At 48.7% G+C, this 20876-nt stretch overlaps 1 protein-coding gene across 9 annotated transcripts in view; it reads left to right on the top strand.

Annotated features, from left to right (window-relative positions):
* Nucleotides 1-20876, top strand: part of PPP1R12B (protein phosphatase 1 regulatory subunit 12B) — a 129954-nt gene that overhangs the window by 59587 nt on the left and 49491 nt on the right. For 4 of the 9 annotated variants that reach the window (XM_027697753.1, XM_027697751.1, XM_027697752.1 and 1 more), the window contains exons 13-16: nucleotides 4880-5065; nucleotides 5615-5797; nucleotides 18924-19014; nucleotides 20004-20171. In XM_027697753.1, coding sequence (XP_027553554.1) covers nucleotides 4880-5065; nucleotides 5615-5797; nucleotides 18924-19014; nucleotides 20004-20171 — 628 coding nt within the window. Of the gene's footprint in view, nucleotides 1-4879; nucleotides 5066-5614; nucleotides 5798-5997; nucleotides 6020-18923; nucleotides 19015-20003; nucleotides 20172-20876 lie in introns of those variants that run through there. The other 5 variants (XM_027697759.1, XM_027697758.1, XM_027697757.1 and 2 more) reach the window with 4 other exon arrangements.

The following is a 20876-nucleotide window of genomic DNA, read 5'->3' as shown; positions in this document are numbered from 1 at the left end:
ACAGTGTGTGAGAAGTTGTAGAGGCTGAATGTTGGTGAAGGAGCCAGGCAGAGGCAGGAAGGCAATTCCAGGCAGAACTCCTGTAACTGCAGTGTCCTGTACCCCTGGGAGGCAGAGCCTCAGTGTCCTTGAGGTGCCAGCTGACGACTCTCTCCGAGTGAGCTGAAGGAATGCCCTGCTCTGGTGAGGCAAATATTGCATTGCTGGGTTTTCACCTCAGTTGTGAGCAGGAGGATCAGCCCTTCACACAGGTACAGTGCCAGCTCCTCACCTTTATTTCAGCTAATACTGGAGACCATCAAACCAGCCTGTGATAAGCATGTCACGCTGCAAAGCTGTTGGGTCTCTGCTGAAGGAAAGCAGCAGCAACAGTTCAAGGTTTTAGATTGAGTTTCACCAAATTCTAGACCCTGCACTAAATATCTGTCCTGAAGATGGAACAATTGCTTGAGATACTTGGGAAGAGGCCATTCTGAGTTTCAGTACTTGAGGTGGCAGAGGTGAGTGGTGCTCAAGGGTGTGTGTGAGCACACATAGGCCCGTTGCCACAAAAGGTGAAGCAGCCCCTTCCAGCAGAAACCATCTGCTCTGCTGATCCATTGCACTGATTTCACAGCTATCCTGGGACATGGTGGCAGCCCAGCCTCCGTAGCTTGTCTCTCTCCAAAGCTGGTCTGACAGACCACAGCTGATTCCCTTGGAAAGCCTTTTCCCCTTGCAGCTGGCAGGTCTTGCTGCTCCCTGCTCTGAGGGCCAGCCCAGTCACCCACAGGCTGCCCACTGCAGTCTCACAAACATTGCCTGTTTATCCCACCTAATCCAGCACCACATTCAGTGTTACCCTCACAAGCTGTACTGTGTTTCCTTGGTTAAACTGGACAGTGGGGGAGGTTTAGGCTGCCGTGGGCTGTCACTAATACCAAGTTCCTGTCACAAAGGCTGAATTCTGGCCTTTCGTAGGGGGGTGTTGGTTTACAAGCAGTTACAGAGAAGAGCTTTGCCAAGTAGGAATAAATGTGCTTTTGAAAGAGAGATCAATGGTTTTGCATTGTATTTGCATACAATAGCATCATGATCAATTTGACCTTTATCCCATATGATTTTCTGTAGGAAAGCACAGAGAAATTAAATATAATCTTATTGAACCTCTGACTTCTCCAGCCTTGTGCATCAGCCCCTAAGATGAGGAAGGGAACCTAGTTGCCTGTTAAACATAAGCTTTTCATCATTTTCAAGTATTAACAAAACTCTGAACACAACTCCAGAAGATAAAAGCTCATTCTGAGAGAGAAAGAATTCGAAGGAACATGACATGCTTGGATGTCACTGAGAGGATGACTCCATACATCTGCAGTTCCCCTCTGCCTCAGCATTTGACTGATCTCCATAAAGATCACAGACTGGTTTGGGTTGGAAGGGATCTCGTTCCATGGGCAGGGACACCTTCCACTATCCCAGGTTGCTCCAAGCCCCATCCAACCTGGCCTTGGACAATTCCAGGGATGGGGCAGCCACAGTTTCTCTGGCCAACCTGTGCCAGGGCCTCCCCACCCTCACAGGGAAGAATTTCTTCCCAATATCCCATCTAACCCTGGTTATGTCCTATAACCCCCAAACACGGCGTGAATAACATAGCAGATCATCTTAAGATGTGGAAAATGGCTTTTTTTGTATAAAAGGGAACAAAATAACTTGCAGCAATGCTGCAAATGTTCTTCAGCTTTAGCTGATGCAGATATTGAAGCTCTTTCTGTAATGGTACTGGCACTTCTGCTTTCTCTGTGGTTGCACCACTAGCCCAAAAATCCACAGTACCCTGCTCTGCCAGCCTGGTCTCCATGTAATGCCTCCGAACATCCAGGTCACTTTGCCTGTATATTAAAGGGTTTGGAGGAAAACTGGCATAGCAGGTTGGATTAATGTAGCATCCTGCCTCGCAGGAAGGGCTCACACACCAGAACAAAATCCTTTATCCACACAGTTAGTTTCTCCTTCATTTCACTTTTATGCAAATGCCTCCTTACTGGTTCTGTTCACATAAAAACCATCGCAGCAAGTCAGGCCAACAGTCCCTGCAGCCCAGACTCTGTTTCTGACACCAGCTGGTTTTGAAGGACAAGTTGCAGAAGCCAGGAAAGCTTCAGAGCAATCTTCCACTTCCCACATTCTTCTTGCTTCCAGCAATCAGGAATTTAGGAGCCAGGGGTTACACTTAACCATTGTTCTTAATGGCCACCACAGTGGCCAACATCCATACCCAGAGCCTAGTTTGATCTCTGCAATACCCCATGGCAGTGTGTTTAAAAAAAAAGGAGTTATGTGCTTTGTGCAAACCGTTTTTATTAGCACATGTGGAAGCTTTTTAAGGGTTTGAAGGTTTTTAAGTTAAGGTTTTTAACGCCTTAGCTGTTCTCAGAAGTATTTCTTTTTATTGCTTTGAAATGTTGCTTTGCATTTCATTGCTCATTCCCGGATGGTTCTGTTGTGGTGATAATATTAGAGAACGAGGAGCAGTGTGTCAGTGCCTTTTTCTATTTCTAAATAAATTCATAATCCTCCCTTTCACAGATTCCTATGGACACAGCTGTTAATTAACAGGATTTCCTGGCTAACCTTTTTATTGCAGTTTTCTGGTCCTGTTCAGATCAAATGCGAACAATGGAGGAAATGCCTTGGAGTGCTCCTCATGCTGTGGAGTGCCACCCATGCACAGGGCCAGGCTGGGAGGTGGATTCCCATGGAGCTGGCAGTGCCATGGCTCCCCTGGGAGCAGCAGTGTGTACCTGATGCCCCAGCACCACGTTTTCCTGGCTGTGTGTGTGTTGGAGCTGGCACAACACCACTGCCAGACCCTTTTCCTGCATTCCTCCTCCTCCTTCCCCTCTCATCCATCACATCTCTGCTCTTCCAGGCACCTGGTGCTGCTTCCATACTCCTCACCCATTACCTTTCCCTTCTTGGGGAAGGTTTGGATTGTAAGACAATCCTTGACAGGGCTTACTTGATAACCCTCCTGCGTCCTCCCTCCCTCACCAAGTTCCTGCTCTCTCTTGCAGTCACCCTCGTGCCCCAACCTCTGCCTTGGGCTCTCCCAAGATGGTGCCACATCAACCCTGCTGCCCCCAGGGTTGCCACCACCTTTTCCCCTGCCCATCCTCTCATTCCTTGCCCTGGCACATTCTCCCCTGCCATCATCTCCTCAGAACCCTCATTCATGTGACTCCACGGCTGCTTGCTCTGCACATCCACCCCAGCCAGGCTTCTCTCTCTGCTCCCACCCTCCGCCCAGCCCATCTCCAGGCCTTTCCCTCTGGAGCAGAGAGCCAAGAAGGGAGGCACTTGCTTCCAACAGGACTTCCTGCTCCCCTGTGCTCCAGGCAGGGGCCAGCATTCCAGAGGAAGCTTTGTTTAGGGCCGGGTGGAGGTTGCTACCTCGTGACAATAACTTGCTTGTTCCTGTGTGACCTGGGTATGGCAGGCAGCCATCAACTGAGGAGCCCAAATGGGAGGTTCCTCCCCATGGAGGCCTTCCAGGATGCCCCATTGTCCCCTTTGGCTCCCATGGGACCAGCTGCTTGTGCTGGGCTGGCTGGGGGCCTTGGCATGTAAAACTGGTTTGTAAATGGGGTCCCTGAGTGAACTGGTCTGGGTCCTTCCTCCAGCCTTCTGTCCTTGGCTGTGATCCTGCCCCTTCCCAGTGTTATTTCAGCCTGGGGCTGCTCTCTCTGACTCTTACTCCAGAGCTGACTTCCAGTTTCACTCCATTGTCCCTGGCCTTCCCAAAAAACTGCAGCTCTGTCCTAACCTGCTGCTTTCCTCTAGGTCAGCTTTTATTCCTGGTGCAACTGCTTTCCTCCCTGTGCCATGCTGTGGGAGTCCTTAGGCTGCAGGAGGTCCAAGGCAGCCTTCCAACCTTCCTGGCCTTTGATCCTGTGGACAGCCCAGTCTGACCAGTAGCAACCACGCATTCCAGCTGCTGGGAAAGGTGTGGCAGGTCCCCGGATCCTGCTGGGTTTCTGTGTGCAGGCAGTGAGCAGCCTGCGTGCAGGGCTCTGGCACATGCAGGTTTCATCAAGTCTGTTTTCAGAGATATGCAACTTCTCCCTCTAGAGTGGATTTTCTCTCCCATTAGGGTGGATTTTATCTCCCAATTAGGCTGGATTTTCTTTGAAAAAGCAAAATGGTCCATCCTCATGTCAGAGCTCTTCTCCTTTCCTCCTGTCTCTTCTCCAAAGTATGAGCATTTAAACACTTGCAGATTTTCCATGGTTGGTTTTCAGGGTTTGTTTTAAACTGGCAAAATATGTATTTCCCTTGCTCATTCTTGAATATTTTTGGGCAGTTGTGATAGCTGTTTTCCGGAAATACAGAGTTTGTGCCAAACATGCCTTAAAGAAAATTGAAGCCCAAACTGATCATCTTTGCCAAAGCTTTAAGCCACTGCAAACAAGTTCTTAAAACTGGAAGTCCTGGACATCCTTAGGGTGGGATGCAGCCAGACCCGCTTATGTCACTCTCTCCTTCCCTGCTTTAAGCATCCTCATCCTTGCTCCTTGTTCCCACCTTTCCCCAGTGCACAGGGGTGCTCCCTGTGCTCCCTGCTTTCACTGCAGCAGGGCTTTTCCCTTCCCTGATCCTCCCTGATTCACCCCCATGCCATTATTCTCTTGCTGAAACTGAGCTGGGCTTAGCTAAGCAGGGCTCTGCTGGCGCTGGCACGTGTGGGTGACCTGTGGCAGCTCTGACGGCCTCTGATCTCCTTGCACACGTTTTGCTACGATGTGGTACCTGCTCCCTCCCCAGCTGTGAGCCCAGCTGTGGGATGTGCTGTTGAATGTTTACTGTGCTCTGAAGGACGTGATTTTGTGATGTTTTACAGTGCTTCATTTGGTAGAAGTAGTGACCTGGGCAGTCCCTACATTTCAGCCAGTCGCAGTCCATCTCTAGCTACCTCACCCACTGCCATTGGCTCATCTACCTCCCCGGGCTCCCCGTGGCAACCTGTCTCTTCCTGTCCCACATCTCTCGGTGTGAACACTCCTGCATCAGCCCGCCACTACACCAGGTAACAGCTCCCGGCAGAGAGAGCGCTGCCGCAAGTCAGCATTTGGGTTGGAAGGTCTGAGTTCTGGAGTGGAGCGTGGATTGGAGGTGTGCTTCTGCCTGGGAAGTACCAATAAGCAATCCCAGAATGATAAGCAGTCCCAAAATGGTGATGTTGGGCAGTTCCAGCAGTGGGTATGTGCTGGCAGGCTGGGAACAACCGGGGTGTGACTGTAGCTCCCTGGAGTGGTCCCTCTTGTCCCTTGACTCAGCCCGTGCTCAGGCCGCCCTCGGGCGCTCGGTGTACAAGTTCTTGGAGTTCCTTCCTTCTGCTTATTCCCCAGGTACATTTTTCTAATAATTTTTGCTACAAACAGGGATATGAAGACTATTAGTTCCTCCTGCTTATTCTTCTGCAAGTTTTGTAAAACTCATTTTCCTGTGGCTGTTCTCCATGAACACACGAGTGCAGAGCGAGGAGGATGATCTGTCCGCGCTCCCTTGAGGAGGCTGAGCTTGATCAGCGCTTGAGTTCACTTGCTTTGCTTTCCATATGTCTTCTCTATTTCAGAGCCCCTTTCAGGCAACAAACTGATTCTGCTGTAGAGAAAAGCCCAGAGGGCAGCTGTGTTACCCCTCTAGGTGTAATCACAAACCGGGCTGTGCTGGGCGCTGCCAACGGCACCGCGAACGCCGGGGCTGCCTCCACCCCGGGGAAGGACCTCTCGGCTGAGGAGGCCAGGGAGCGCAGAAGGTCAGTGAGCAGTGGGCTCTGATGGTCTGCTCCGTGGGCAGCTCTCACGTGGTGGTGATGGTTGGGGTGTAGGGACTGGTTTTTAGGTGCTCTGTTGAATTTCCAGGCTGCTGCCCCTGCTCTGTCTGAAGGTGTTGAACTGAGTGATCTCTGTCTTGTCGGTTAAATTTAGTCTTGTAATTTTCTGCTCGTCTCTTCAGCATCTGAGCCTTTGTCTTCAGTACTAATCTCAGCTCCTAATCTCAACCCCTCCAGCCTGTGGGTATTCAGGGACAGGCAGCAGAGCAGCCATTCACAGTAGGTTCTGTAAAATTAATCCCATCCTAAAAAGAGTGTTGGACTGAGACTCATTCAGATAATATCTGTCCCTCTGCTTCTGCTCAGCTGGGTTTGCTTATGCCCTGATGGAGACATCTGCGCTGCACAGGACCCCCAGATTCCCTCTGCAGTTAGTGGGGAAAACAAACCTTGGGTTGTGTAGGTGTGTGACAGGAGGAGATGGACTTCAGCAGCAGGCACCACTTTGACTGACTGTAAAGGCCAGAGGTAGGAGTCTGCCATGTGCAACCCAGGCCATTCCAGCAGTAGCAGCCTTGGGAATGACTCTGGATCTAGCTGGTGGTATCTCTTTCTTATCACATGATGTTATTTTAAGACTGGGGAAATGCAAACCTGGGGAGCCAGAGCTCTTTTCAAAGGAACTTTATCCTGTGCATTAAGTACAGAATATCAAATGATCTGTGTTTCTTCCTGCAAGCAGGATAACTTTTCCAGAATCTGTCTCTCCTGATGGCATCGACAAAAGCAAATGGTAATAAATAAAATGCAGTGATGAACTGTGTGTTTCTAATCAGCAACCAGTTCATGCAGAGTGTATAGTGATTATATTCTTCCAGACTAAAATAGTGATTTATTGAAGTGCAGCCCTTCCTGAGTGGAGATAGCGCTCTGACACATTTTAAATGGCCTGAGGCCAAGGGATGGGAAGAGCAATAATGAGAGTTATCAGCCTAGAAAGCTGAAGGTGGTGGGGCTGAGCTGCAGTGTCCCACAGAGGGTGGGCTGCTCCGCTTCACCTGCAGCAGATCCAAGCAAGGTGGGCTGTGCTGCTGGAAAATACTCAAACTTTTAATGCTGTCTGGGCTTTTTTTTTCATTCCAGAGCTAGCACAGGGAGTGCGTGGAAGGTATGACAGGCATTCTGGAGGAGCCACATTCATCAGCTCTGTGTGCAGTGCCAGTTTGTAGGAGCTACTGCAGAGTATCTTTGGTGTGAGAACACTGGGGTTAACCCTGGGAGTGCCTCTGTGTGCTGCTGTTACTTTGCTGGAGGTCACTTGGCTTGGGGTCATTGAATCGAGATGAGCTGCCATAAGATAATGCCAGTGCCCAGGGAGGTTGTGCAAGAGGACAGAGTGAGTATTGTGCTTTCAGTTCACACTTCAGACCTTTCATAACAGTCTCTGAATTTTGGCAAACCCTGAATCAAGCTGCGGAAGCAGAGTTTTCCTTGGGGAAGTGGGCTGCACAAACCCCCTCCCAGACTTTTGGCACTGCCTGCAGGCAGGGAACTAGACTGGGATAGTTACTTGTAGATGCCCAAAAAAGCATCCTTTAATATTACCGCATTGGCATTTATTGCCAAATCTGTTTCTATAAATAATACAGAAGATCTGTTTGTCTCCTGCATTTTTATTAGAGAACAATCTCCTGTGATTTATGGTAATGTAAAGAGAAACCACGAGAAAATTCCTCCCACCTTTAATGATGCTTTGAAACTACTGAGAGGAAAAAAGCCCAGCAATGATGCATTGTGCTCGAGTGGGAGGAAACCTTACTGATGGATGTACATCCTCACAGCAGGATACAGTGACTGGGAGCTGCCTGCACACTGGAACTTGGAAACACAGACCCAGAGAGACAAGAGAGGTCACCAAAATGGGAAAAGCTTATTTGGGAAGGAGACCAATTCCAGTAAAATAAAATAAAAAGACGAATGCCAAACAGTTGTCAGGGCAGTGCTGCATGGATTTCAGTTCCCAGTGGCAGCTGTCGCAGGAGTGTTTGCGCTGCTTTCATGTTTCCAAAGCTCCAGCTTGCTCTTAGCAACAAAAACATAAACAAGCTGATCATCTAATATTAGATCACGGGGATGTCTCCGAACGTGTGGCCTTAAAATTATCTGTGTGAAGCCAAAAGGTTAAAGTAGAAGAGGCTGCTTAGGGCTGAGGAGGGATGACTGGTGGAGAGCTCTGGAGTGCTGGTTTGCATCCTTGGTGGCCAACAAGCCTCACCTTGCCCCACTGTAGCATTTGACCCATAGAGGTTCACCTGTTCCTTGTTTTCCAGCTGAATTGTTCAGGAAAGATTCCGGTAGCTGGAAAATAGTGTGAATTACAAGGGGAGGAAAACAAACAGCAGAGGGGCAGCAGAGGAGGGATCAGTTGGAGGTGTGTGGTGCAGTGTGGGTGCCTGGCCAGACCATGGCAGGTCAGTCCTGGTGTTGGGCCAGATGTCCTGGACATTCAGCCCAGCTGCTGCCATGTGTATTCCATGTATCCATGTCCAGCCTCCCAGCACTCTGCTGCAGCACTGCAGTGTGCTGATGCTGGGAGCCTGGGAACGTGCCATCTCCCACAAGGCAGGGTTTGTGCCCGTTTGTACTTCTACCATTCTGCTGGGAATTTTGGAGCTGCTGATGAACGGGGCTGTCTGGCTGTTCCGATGATCCCCCGCTGGGTTCAAATTGTCTCCCGTTGCAAATGTGTTTGTCCAGCTGAACTCAAACAGGGTGGATTTCAGCCCTGGGGATGTTGTGCCTGCAATGTCCCACACAGACCCTGTGCAGGACTAGCAGCCTTATGGTTTCCATTCGCTGTGACCAGGTGGTGGGGAATGGAGGGAGCCTGTTGGTTGAAGCCCATAGCTGGATTATCTGCCTTCATCCAGGGTGACAGCGGCCTCTAGTGCCACCAGAAGCTCCTTCCCAAAGTTCATCTGGACCTTTGCCTGTGCAGGTTCAGTGCCAGGCTCTGGTCACGGCTTCTCCCAAGAGTCTTGGTGTCACAGGTCTGGGCTGCTCAGAGCTGTGTCCCCTGGGTGTGGAAAGGGGCTGCAGGGCATCCTGCCACGCTGAAATGTCACTCATGCCATGAGATATCTGTGCTGAAAGGAAGGTCTGGGGGATTTGGCTGACCCTTTTCGGACTCTGTGGAAGCTTTGGTTCCCAGAACAGCTGGAAGGGTGACCGAGCAGCCACAGCTGGCAGTGGGGTGAGACACACTTTGCCCAAGAACTTCTGAAAGGCAAATCTGTGCTCTCGGTTGTGTGACCAGCTTAAAAGGACTCTTGAATTTGAAATCTCTCCTGGTTTGGTAAGAAGTAGGATTTTAATTTGACCTTCCTCAGTTCTTTTCTCCCTAGCCACTGTGTTTATACAACTGAATTCTGCAATTGTGTGTGTTCTTCCTGTTCCTCAGGAAGGTTCCAGCAAGGTGGTTCCAGCACTTGCCATCAGGCACACTCTTACAGACAGGAAACTCATCTCTCTCTTCCTTATTTTAATGTATTCTAACCAATTTCTCACATAACTGTGCCATCCCTGAAGTGTTCAAGGCCAAGTTGGACAAGGACTTGGAGCAACGTGAGCTAGTTGAAGGTATCCCTGCCTGTGGCAGGGGGTGGAACAAGATGAGCTTTACAGTCTCTTCCAACCCAAACCATTCTGTGATTCCATGATAAATCCAGAATAGGAGTGAGGTGGGCTTGTTTTCTGGGAGCTTTGGGGCTGGCAGGTTTGCTCAGCCTGTGCCTTCTTGCCCTCTAAATTGTCCCCTAGAAATTTTTTTCAGATGAAGGAGGTTCACTGATGTGCCAGGTAAATGTATCTGGCAAACATTTCTATTTCCTGCTTAATTCCCAGGAGGAATTTATTTTTCATTCTTCATTCTAAGGATCCAGCTGCTAATTATAGTAGCATATATTAATAATATATTAATAACTGAATTCTCCTCCACCAGTTCTGTTAGATGAACAATTTTTGGCAAGTCCTTTTACCTCGTGATTCTTGTCCTGTCCGGATTCAGAGTGTGTCTCCTCTAGGATGAGCACAGATATCCCATATGTCCTTAACCCTTATTATCTCACAAATAAAATAAACCCCTCTGATCTCTGTGAAAGCTAAACTATGAGATTGCATTCAAGGGGTATTTAAATGTCACTTGAACCAAACTGGTAGAAAAAACTGTGAGCATTAGCTCGCTGCCACCTTTTTTTAATAGCATTTGACTCTATAATCCTTATCGCAGACTGATCTAAAGCTGAGTGGTCTTAATCTCCTGGGAAAGGTCCCTGGGGAAGCAGAACAGTGGGGGTACTTGTGAAAGGAGCTTCAGGGCAAGGCACAGATTCCTGTCCACACTACACAGTGGACAACAAGAAGTTAAGAGGTTTCTCTCTCTTGTGAAGAACTGACCGATCGTCCGGCACCTGCTGTGACAGCATTTCTCTGCCACTGCCTCTGCAGTTAATCGCTTTCAGATAAAGTTGTCCCTTTTTTAAAAGGCTGCTGGTGCAGATGACGTGGGAGGGCAGGAATTCTGCTGGCCATGGGATTGTCCATGTTGGGAAGAGTCGAGGTTGCTCCTGCTGGATCGGAAATCAGGCTGCATTTTTATTTGAAATAAGGTCGAGGTGTGGGCCGGGGGTCAGTGCAGCTGAGCCGGTTTCCTGTAAGGGCGGTGAGCAGGTGTGTGCTCTGGTCAACTGCTGAGGCTCCATCCCCCAGTCAGTGCTCAGGGGGAGGGGGTGGATATTTTGGCATTTGCTTTGGGCGGAGGAGCCCAGGCTGTAGGTTGGCCTGCTAAACAAAAGCAGGAGTATATGCAGGATCCTTCAGGAATGGTCAAGGAAAGGAAGCAGGGACCACTTGAGCTAAGCATTGTAAAAGAACAGCAGCTTGGCAGCGAGGAGCAAGCAGAAGGTAAAACTGTCTTCCCCCATCCCTGTCCATGCCGAGTTCGTGTGCAATTCCTCTTGGCTTACTAATGGGAACTGCTGGCCTGCTGCATGGCTTCCCCTCGAGTCTGACAGCACATCTGAGTCACAGCACATTCTGGCTCTGGTGCTATCCAGGTGCCACTGCCTGGATGGTCAGGGGCTGGGCTTTACTAACTTGGACATGTTCAGATACTTCTCTGTGTCCAAAATGGCCATTAAAGTAAAGAATGTACTGGAAATCTTTGTGAAGATGCATACAGCTGAGAGCTAATTCAGCACTAACTCCATTAAATTCTTTGCTCCACAGCACTGACCTGTGGATGTGACAGGTGGAGGAGCCAGGGAAGCCATGTTGCCTCCCTGGGACTTCTATCAGAAAAGTTTTTGGGCAAACTTAATTAATCTTCTGTCTCTGGGAACAGCGGGCACTGGAAATTGAACCAAAACCACACTCTAAGAAAATTGCATTCTGAGCTCAGCGGGAAATGTAAATCTTTGATACATTATTAATACTCGGTGATATTTTCTGTAATTCAGCTGGGGCTGATCTGTGCTCCTGTTCTTTGGAGCTGCTCGGGTGTCTCCTGGGCGGCTGCTCCCACGAGGTGGCAGTGGAAGGCTGCAGGGATGCACTGGCCAGGCGAGCATCGCTCCTTGGGCTTATCTAGTTCAGGGGCTGAACCTTCTCTATCACCATCAAGTTTTGAGTTTATTTTATTTTTTAGTTGCAAAAGACAATTTCCCAAATAGTCAGAATTTTGCCAAGTTAATTTTTTTTTTACCCCGAGGGATTTTCTGCCCTGAAAAATCTCCTGGTTTAGACTCTGTAAATCAGCTTTTGGGAAAGCTGTAACAGGTCTGCTTGAGGTTGTTTAAGATGTCAGATTGTGTTGGCTCACTTGAAAATGAAAGAGATGCTCACAGAGACAGGACACTTGCATCTCCACCTTCATTTCCTCCATCAGTGGTAGGAGGTGGAGTTCCATCCTTCTGCAGTTCATGCAGCAGATTTTTAATGTGAGGATCCAGCCCCTGAGGACTGCAGACAGTGCACGTTGTTCCCTGTCACAGTGACAACCCACTCAGTGCTCTGTATTGACACCTGATGTCCTGTGCTGAACACAAACTGTTCCAAAATATTCCAGCCTGGAAAGCTTTGCACTTGTGATGGTCTCAGCTGATGCTTTCGGTGTCTCAGGGGCAGTTTGTAGGGAAAGGTGTTGCCCACTGCTGCTGCTTTTGGTTTGCAGCACTCTTGGCTTTCCTCTTTGCAGAAAAAAATCTTGGATTTTTTTTTTTTTAAACAAGTACATTTTCTCTTCTTCTGGCACAACTTTAAAGGTCTGGGTTCACAGCAACAGTCGAGGCAGCCAGTTTAAGGGAATGTGATCACTGTGGTGTTTGCTGCCTTTTTACCACAGTGCTGACTGACATTAATTAGTGCGAAGGGATCATTAAAAGCTTCTGATCTATGTGTTCACTCCTCCAGCCCCAAAATTTGTGAGCTCTCTTGAGGTACCAATGCTGTCTTTTATTCCACTGGCACAGGAAATGCAGGGCTGTGTTCCCAACTGGATCTGCAATCGGAGCACTCCTCACCTTGTACTGGGAGCAGCCCAGGCTGCTGAGGAGGCACGAGGAGCTGCCATGGGGACACGGCACAGGAGGAGCAGCTCTGCTGTCTGAAGGACACAACAAGAGCTGAACATGGAACATGAATGGTTTGGGTTGGAAGGTTGGTTGAGACCTTAAAGCCCATCTCGTTCTACCCCCTGTCATGGGCAGGGACACCTTCCACTAGGCCAAGTTGCTCCAAGCCCCGTCCAACCTGGCCTTGGACATTTCCAGGGATGAGGCATGGGAAAGGACAGGCAAAATCATCCAGAACCCTCTGATGGGAAGTGCTGTTGGAGCATCAGCTGCCGTATGTGTAACCTCACCCCATTGTAACATCCATGGAAACAGGAGTTCTGTGGGGATAAAGGGGGCTCATTGTTTTGATTAACAAGTGACAAAGATCACAAGCCTCTTAATCTCTTGGATCAGCACCTGAGCATGTTGAGCAAAGCAAAGCTGTGGCAAATAAAGAATTTAATCTGCTGCTAATCTTACTGTAACCAGAGGGCTGAAATTCAGACATTGAAACTTGCACAGGTTGAGAATTCACAGTCCAGATTGAAACACAACAGCTTCCAACAGCAGAGGCCTGAAAACAGGGAATGCTTAGCTGAGCCTTTTCAAGCCAGCTGTGAAAGGCTTTAGGAGCATGATCCTGTTATCCCTCTGTCCTCAGCTTATTAAATAACTCTGCATTGTCAGACTGTCTCCCCCCTCATTCCCAGCTCCAACACTCGCAGAGTCTGATGTGTCATCCTTCTCCTGCCTGGTGAAGGGTTAGGGTTCTGCCAGTTACCCTAACAACTGTTTTCAGTGGACTGATGGGCAGAATGTGTTAGCACAGGGATAAATTCAGGGAACAACTGAAACCTGTTGCTTGCATCAGAGAGCAGGAAAGTTTCTTTTTCTGACTGTTTCCATGACTTGCTGCTGGGGACGTAGTTCATTGTCTGACTTAAGGAATTGTATTTTGGGAACTGCTGTCAGCATTGTTGCCTGCAAAACTTGCACTTGTTTCTCCTCCCTCCCCCAGCTTATAGATAGTTATTTGCTAATGGCAACTGTCCAGTTTGTAGGAATGCATTGCTGGGATGCTGTACTTTTCCAATTGTTTTCACGGGAACAATATCTGTACTTGAGGCTTTTGCTGAGCTTTTTTTTATTTTCTTCATTTTTCTGGGTTTGCATGAGGTTTTATATATATATATATATATAGATGTATGTATGAGAGATAGATATATGTGTGACAAAGACTTTTTAAATCGCTGCAGTCTTTGGAATAGTGTATTGTACTCTTCTTAAGAACAGCAAATTCAGACCTTTTAGAGGGAATATCTACATGGGGTTTCATATGCTGAATGCACCTCCTTGTGCACAGGAAGCCAAACCTGTGCCTCGCTCCCCTTGTCTGTGTTACCCAGATGTGGAAGAACCAAAAGTCTGTCCTGGCTTCCAAGAAAACTGTGAATGTTGTTTCTAGTCTAGTGGGTGTTGTTCAGAGTCACTCCTAAGCTAGAAAGAGAATTTGGGCTGAGACGAGGAGTCGGAGAGGGTCCAGGACAAACTTTCCTCCAGCAGAGCCCCTTCAAGCCCAGCCCCAGTTCGCAACAAGCAGAGCCCCATTTCCCAGAGACTGGGCACCCTGGAATTGCTGTATGCAACTCATGTTCTTGCTGTGCTGCCTATGGGACTTGGATTTGTTGGAGAAGGACCTGATGGGGACAGAGGGAAGCTGTTGTGCCCCATTACAGTTTGTCGGGGGTGTATCTCAATTTTTGGTCCTGACAGCAAAGCGAAATACCTTGAACCCACTCTGAGAAGAGGGAAGCTGTAGCACCTGGTGAATGTTTAGCTTCCAGATTTGTTGCCAAGTTTTCACAGAGTCCCAGAATGGTTTGGGTTGGAAGGGACCTTAAAGCCCATCCAGTTACTTCTCCCTGCCATGGGCAGAGCCACCTTCCCCTAGACCAGGTTGCTCCTAACCCCATCCAACCCGGCCTGGAACACTTCCAGGGATGGGGCAGCCACAGCTGCTCTGACACATGGGTGATGTAAAACTCCCAAGTTTTGCATGTTCTTGCTGTTCTCTCTGGGACTGGGTGATGTTCTGCCAAAGGACTCCATGATGGTGGATGGTGTTTGCCACAAGCACTTCAATCTCTGAATGCCTGAAAGAGTTCAGGATGGCAGGAAAGGAGACCAGCATTGTGAAAGGACTATCAGAAGGTTGCGTGTTTCTTAGAGAAATTCATCTTCTGTCCTTGTTACCTGTGCACCAACAGACAGGGGATTGTAACTTCTTTATCTGCATCATTCATTGGGAGAGGTTTCTCTGTACAATATGTTCTTTTCTTTTCCTCTGGCCAAGGTTCTCTAACAGATTTGCTCTTGTGTTCCTGTCTTACCAGCCTGTATATCCAGCCCTGGTTTGAATCTTCCCCTCTATTAGTATTTTATTGATGCTCCTTTTGCCTTGAGATGGTGGTGAGTAGTTGAGATCCACCTTTGTGTTGCACTGTCCTGATTGAAAGAGTTGACAGAGAAAAATAGGTGTTTTCTTGAAAATAGGCAGAATTAAGTGGGAGCCAGGTTCATCATTCAGTATTCTGGTTTTTTCATAGCTAATACACCAGCCAAGAGCCTGTAGCTCTCTCATGGCAACAGGACACACTTGTCTCTGTCTCTGGAAGCTGTAAACCTCTGCAGTGGTTTTGCTGACTCTCACGTACACATCTCTCACAATTTCAATTCTGCTCCTTGAACTTGCAGCCAAAACTCTGGTAAAAATCTGTTCTGCTTTATACGTGCCTTGAGCTTGACGTGATGGCTGCTCTTATTTCATCAATTTCTCAGAGAAAACTCATTGCGAGGAAAGAGAGTGCAAAAAGATCTGCTTGGATCCTGGGATATGTGCTTGAATTAGTAGGATGACAAGGCACTGCACTTGAGCAGGCAGTGTGTTCCTTGAAAACGTAATTAAAAATGCTGTGGATTGTTTCCAGGCTGCCTCACCCCCTTTGGTGCCTGTGCCCTGCAGCTTGCTGTGCTCTGCAGTGGTTCTGCTTTGGAGAGCAGCGTGTTGCTGCTCTGCCTGTGCCATCCAGCCCAGCCCAGCTCAACTCTGAGCTGCAGCTGACTCTCCATCTCCTTCCAGTGCATTTGTTCTCTCTCTTTCTTCCAGCTCATTTAGCACACTTGGGTCTCTCAAAATTCAGTTTGTAAGCAAAGCAACGCATTGTAAAACTGTAAAATCTGGCACTTCCCTCCCTTCCCCCCACAGAAGAAAACAAAGCACACAAAGCCCTGAGCAGAGTCCTCCTGGGCCTGCATTGCCAGCAGGGACGGGGCTGCTGTGTGTGTTTGAGACACTGACAGCACGGACACCTTCAGCACCTGGAACAGGCTGGAGCTGCTCCCTCGGAGAAACCAGCTCAGTGACTGTACAGTGGCTCTTCTGACTTGCCTCAGAAAATTTGGTTATTTCATGCTGTAAATGGCTTTGGGTGAGCTCCAGGAAGTGATGAATTGTGTAAATGGAAAGAACCCAAAAGTTGGTGATCGATAACGGCTGCAGCCCCGGCTGAGCCGCTCCGACTGGCAAAATGTGCTCGGCTGAAGTCCCTGTTACAGCTTGGATTCCCAAATTTGCTAATAATGCTGTGGCATATTTGCATTTTTGTATGAATTCTGGGAGAGCAGAGGGAAAAGGCCTGGGAGGACGATGGGGTAACAGACCCAAAATGGTTTTTCTCTTGCTGTAACCACAGCAAAGCTGCAGCTGAACACTGAACCGAGGGAAATCCTGCAGCCTCCTGCAAACTGCCCAGGCTGCCCCTGCCGCAGAGCCCTCCCCATGCCTGGGGCTGACCTGTTCCCCACGGATTTGCCAAACCTTTTCTGAAAGCTCCTTTGAAAACCTTTTTTGTCCTCTCCCACATCCGTGGCAGGAGCTCAGTATTGTTTCCTTTTGTGTGCAAAAGCATTTCAGCTGCTGGAAGGTGGCCTGGTGTTGCTCCCACATCCTGGGACAAGCACAGTGTGCCTGCTGCAGACCTGCCTGTGTGAGCCAAACTCCTCCTCAGGCAAAGGCAGGGCTCACCTTCCTCTTCTTATTTCCATGTGTGGACACAGCTCCTACATACCTGCAGCTCCTACATACCTGTGTCCTCATGGCAGAGTAAGTTCCACTGATTTAAATTCCACTGATTCAAAACCATTGCAGTAAGCTGCTCACCTTACACCATACTGAGCTACAGATTTACTGGGTTTATATGTTTCAGGAATTTATTTTTTTTCACTACTACTCTGAACTTCATTTGCAGTATATTTTGCAAATGCCTTCTTCCTGTAGGTGGCTTATTGCTTCTGGCTGCTGGGCAAACAGCAGCGATTCTGCTTGTGTCAAAAGCTGCAGAAAATGCTTATTGTTTCCTTAATGTGCCATTACCTGGGCAGTGCACACACTGCAGCAGGGAGAACAGAACTCCTGCTCTGCAAAATTAGGAGTTGCACAGCTTTCATTCATCAAACAGCAGCTTTTTTTGTTCATGAAACAGCAAATTCTTGGGAGGCAATCATCCCTCTGAAGTGTAGGCGCTTCCCATGTTGGCATATCCATCACAGCTCGTGTGTCTGTCTGGATAATCAATGGGAAGAAATGAGCTCCTCTGCAGTGCATCCACATGGGCTGTGCTGGAGGCTCCTCTGAAGGTGATAAATCGCGCCCTGGGAGTGCAGCTCTGCGAGCTCAGCCAGGGACATCTCTGCTGCAGGCAGCTGCCAGGACAGGGGTCATGGAATCATGGAATCTCCTGAGCTGGAAGGGACCCACAAGGATCATCGAGTCCAACCCCTGGTCCTGCACCGGACACCCCAATAATTCCACCGTGTCCCTGAGGGCGTTTTCCAAATGCTCCTTGAGCTCTGGCAGCCTTGGATCCTGTTCCAATGCCACCCTCTGGGGGAAGAACCTTTTCCTAAAATCCAGCTTAAACCTGCCCTGACACAGCTCCAGCCGTTCCCTCGGGTCCTGTCACTGGTCACAGAGAGCAGAAATCAGTGCCTGTCCCTCTAGGAATCTGCAGTGCATCCCCCCCAGCACGGACCATCGATCCTGTGCACTTCTCCTGGCCTCTGGAGATCAGGGATGTTCAGGGCATAATTTATTAGGTCAAATCCTTACACCAGTTTCAGGTGAGAAGACTCACATGTGCCCCATGGCACTAGAAGGAGTGTGGGATGACTGGCTCCCATGGATGTACCACCCAAAAGCTGAGGAAGGCCCCTTGAAGGTTGGAGGTCAGGCTACATTTGCTGCACAGCTGAACCAGCCCTGAACACGGGTCCTGTGGGTGGATAAAACCCACTGTGGCAGATGATTTTAGAATGATCCAAATTTCCTGATTCTCTCTGGTTTTGTCACAGTGCAGCAGCTTAGTGAACTTTCTAATAAATGTCTTAACATACTGGATCATATGCAAATCCTCTCCAGCCCATTATCTTTCCCGTGAAGGTGGTCTTAGTGGAGAACCAGGAAAAGAGTCCAAGGACAAAGTCAGCCTATTCTGTGATAAACCTTCATCCCTCACTTGGCTCATTGCCCTTTGAACACATCCAGGTCTCTGGTACACTGTTAACCTCTGGCAGTGATAGAACTGCAAAGAACATTCCAGCACCCTTATCCCTGTACAATGGGACAGTGTGAATAATCATTCCCTATTAACCAGGCTGAGGAGTCCAATTTAATTAATCGTTCCTAAGACTGAAGCCTCTACTCCATTATGGAAATCACTGCTGTGCACTCCCTGATTGTGGGAGCACTGCCCAATTCCTCACCAGTTCCTCCCAGAGAATGCCAGGGCAGAGAGTAAGTCTGTGTATTTTCATGTGAATAATTCTCTCAAATTCTCCCAGGTTTGATGAAATCCAGTGGTGCCCAGCTCTGTGTTTTAACCATGGGGTTTTCAGTGTTAAGGAGCTCGGTTTACGCAGAGTGTGAAGGTCATTTCTTTAATTCCATGGCTTTTTCCAAGGTTTTTGCCTGCAGTTCAGCCAGTTCCTGGTGTGATGGGTTTCATATTGATGAAGCCAGCAGGTTGTGGGAATATGATCAGGACTATAATGACAGGAAGGAGGGTCTGAGGAATGTGCCAGTGCAGGATTTCTGTTCTGAGATCTTTATCTGAGGGAGAGGGGGTAGAGGGTGAATTGTTTTCTGTAATGTTGCAATGACATGGAATGGAGCAAATAATGTTCTTAAAGGTGCAGTTTTTTAAGAGAGTATGTCCAGCACTGTCAAGGGTTTATGTAGGGGCTCTGGGGAGAAGGAGCTGTGAGCACGTGTGTCTTGTGCTCGTGGGGGAGTTGTCCCAAAGCAGCAGCAGTAGTAGATGGAGCTAAAATTGTTTTTGTACATAAGAAAGAAAATGATAGCTCAGGAGTCTGAAGGGAGAAGAAAGCAGAGCATCTGCTTTTACTTTAACCTCTTGTGTCCCCCCCCTTTTTTTTTCCAGGTCGTATCTGACTCCGGTGCGGGATGAGGAAGCGGAATCACTGAGGAAGGCACGGTCCAGGCAGGCCCGGCAGACCCGCAGGTCTACCCAGGTAAAGAATGGAAATACTCACATTCATGTGTTGGATGAAGAGAGCTGATGAATTGGTTTCCCCAGAGAAGCTGTGGCTGCCTCTGGATCCCTGGAAGTGTTCCAGGCCAGGTTGGACAGGGCTTGGAGCAACCTGGGCTAGTGGAAGGTGTCCCTGCCCGTGGCAGGGGGTGGAATGAGATGAACTTTAAGGTCCCTTCCAACCCAAACCAGTCTGGGATTCTATAAAGAGGCAGGATTTTCTTCTTCTCTAACTTTATTTCTTAGGACAAGGAGCTTGTCTGCACTCACACTGTTTTGGAGAGGTTCTGGCCAAAGTTCCTGCAGACAGTTAATACAAAGCCCTCCCCCAAACATACACGAGTTAGATTTCCAAGCTTTCCTTTCTGCACTATACCTGCCTTTTAGTTTGCAGTGTGATCACATATATTTGGATTGCTTTGAGTCAGTGATGTGTCAGTACACTGAGAAATACATTAAAGGCAAGAGAATTCTTCTCTTTCTCTTACCATTACGAATGAAACTTGAGCCTGGCCAGGTGGGAGCCTGCAGCATTTTAAACTGACCTGGAAGACTTGAAATCTAATTTCAGCTTGGAAAAGAGAAGGCTCTGGGGAGACCTTAGAGCCCCTTCCAGTGCCTAAACAGGCTTCAAGAGAGCTGGAGAGGGACTTGGAGAAGGGATGGAGTGACAAGACAAGGGTGAATGGCTTCCCACTGCCAGAGGGCAGGGTTAGATGGGATATTGGGAAGGAATTCTTTCCTGTGAGGGTGGTGAGGCCCTGGCACAGGTTGCCCAGAGAAGCTGTGGCTGCCCCATCCCTGGAAGTGTCCAAGGCCAGGTTGGATGGGGCTTGGAACAACCTGGGCTAGTGGAAGGTGTCCCTGCCCGTAGAAGGGGGGTGGAATGAGATGGGCTTTAAGATCCAACCCAAACCAGTCTGGGATTCGATGCATAAATTTAAGAATTCTCCTTTCCTTTCTGTGCAGGGTGTGACCCTGACAGACCTTCAGGAGGCTGAGCGGACCTTCAGCCGGTCGCGGGCCGAGCGCCAGGCCCAGGAGCAGCAGAGCGAGAAAGCCGAGAGCACCGAGCCCGAGGAGAGCAGCGAGAGGCAGGAGAGCCGGGCCCGGTGGAGCAGGAGCACGGATGAGGAGGTGATCCTTGTGCCCTCAGTGCTCATTGCTTCAGAGCTAATGAAACTGTTTAGGATAGCTGAGATCAGGAGGAATTCTCCCGGGGGTGTCTTTTCATTTTAAGGGGGGGCAGACTTGCTGGAAAGAAGCAATGCTGAGGAGCAGCACCTGCACGAGGGAGGTGGATCTGGAGGTGCTGGAGCTGAGCTATGCCTTTGCTCTCCACTGGGAATTTCACCTTTCTGTTTCTTGCCAAAAAGTAAGACTCTGTAAATCCCAGAAAGTGGAATGAGAAGGCTAATGATAGAAATGTGGCCTGGATCCATCCTCGCTGTGCAGTCTGGGCTGAGGATTTGTGTTCACATTTTTCAACAGATATTCCGTGTTTAATGGAAAGCTGGAGAGACCAGTTCTCTCTTCCCCTGCCATCACCTCTGGTTTTTCACTCTGAATCATTTTATTTCTATTAGATAACTTGTTTATCCTGCCATTGGCTGTAGAGACAAAGGGGTTGATCCCAGATCTCCCAGCCATGGACAGTACTCTCACACTGTAGCTGTACAATGGTTTATTTTAACATTCATCCCTATCTGATGGAATAAACTTGATCTGGCAGATGCAAGTGATCACTTCCAGCAGCAGGAAAGAAAACATTGCACTCTGAAAGGTTGCTACATTCCCTGAAATCCCAGATCTGCTGGTTCCTCTTCATTCTACTGACTCTCT

This window comes from Neopelma chrysocephalum, unplaced genomic scaffold, assembly GCF_003984885.1.
Source record: "Neopelma chrysocephalum unplaced genomic scaffold, ASM398488v2 Primary Assembly neopelma1_122, whole genome shotgun sequence".
NCBI lineage: Eukaryota > Metazoa > Chordata > Aves > Passeriformes > Pipridae > Neopelma > Neopelma chrysocephalum.
The sequence above is the reverse complement of the archived record's forward strand: the minus strand, read 5'-3'. Positions and strand labels throughout refer to the sequence as shown.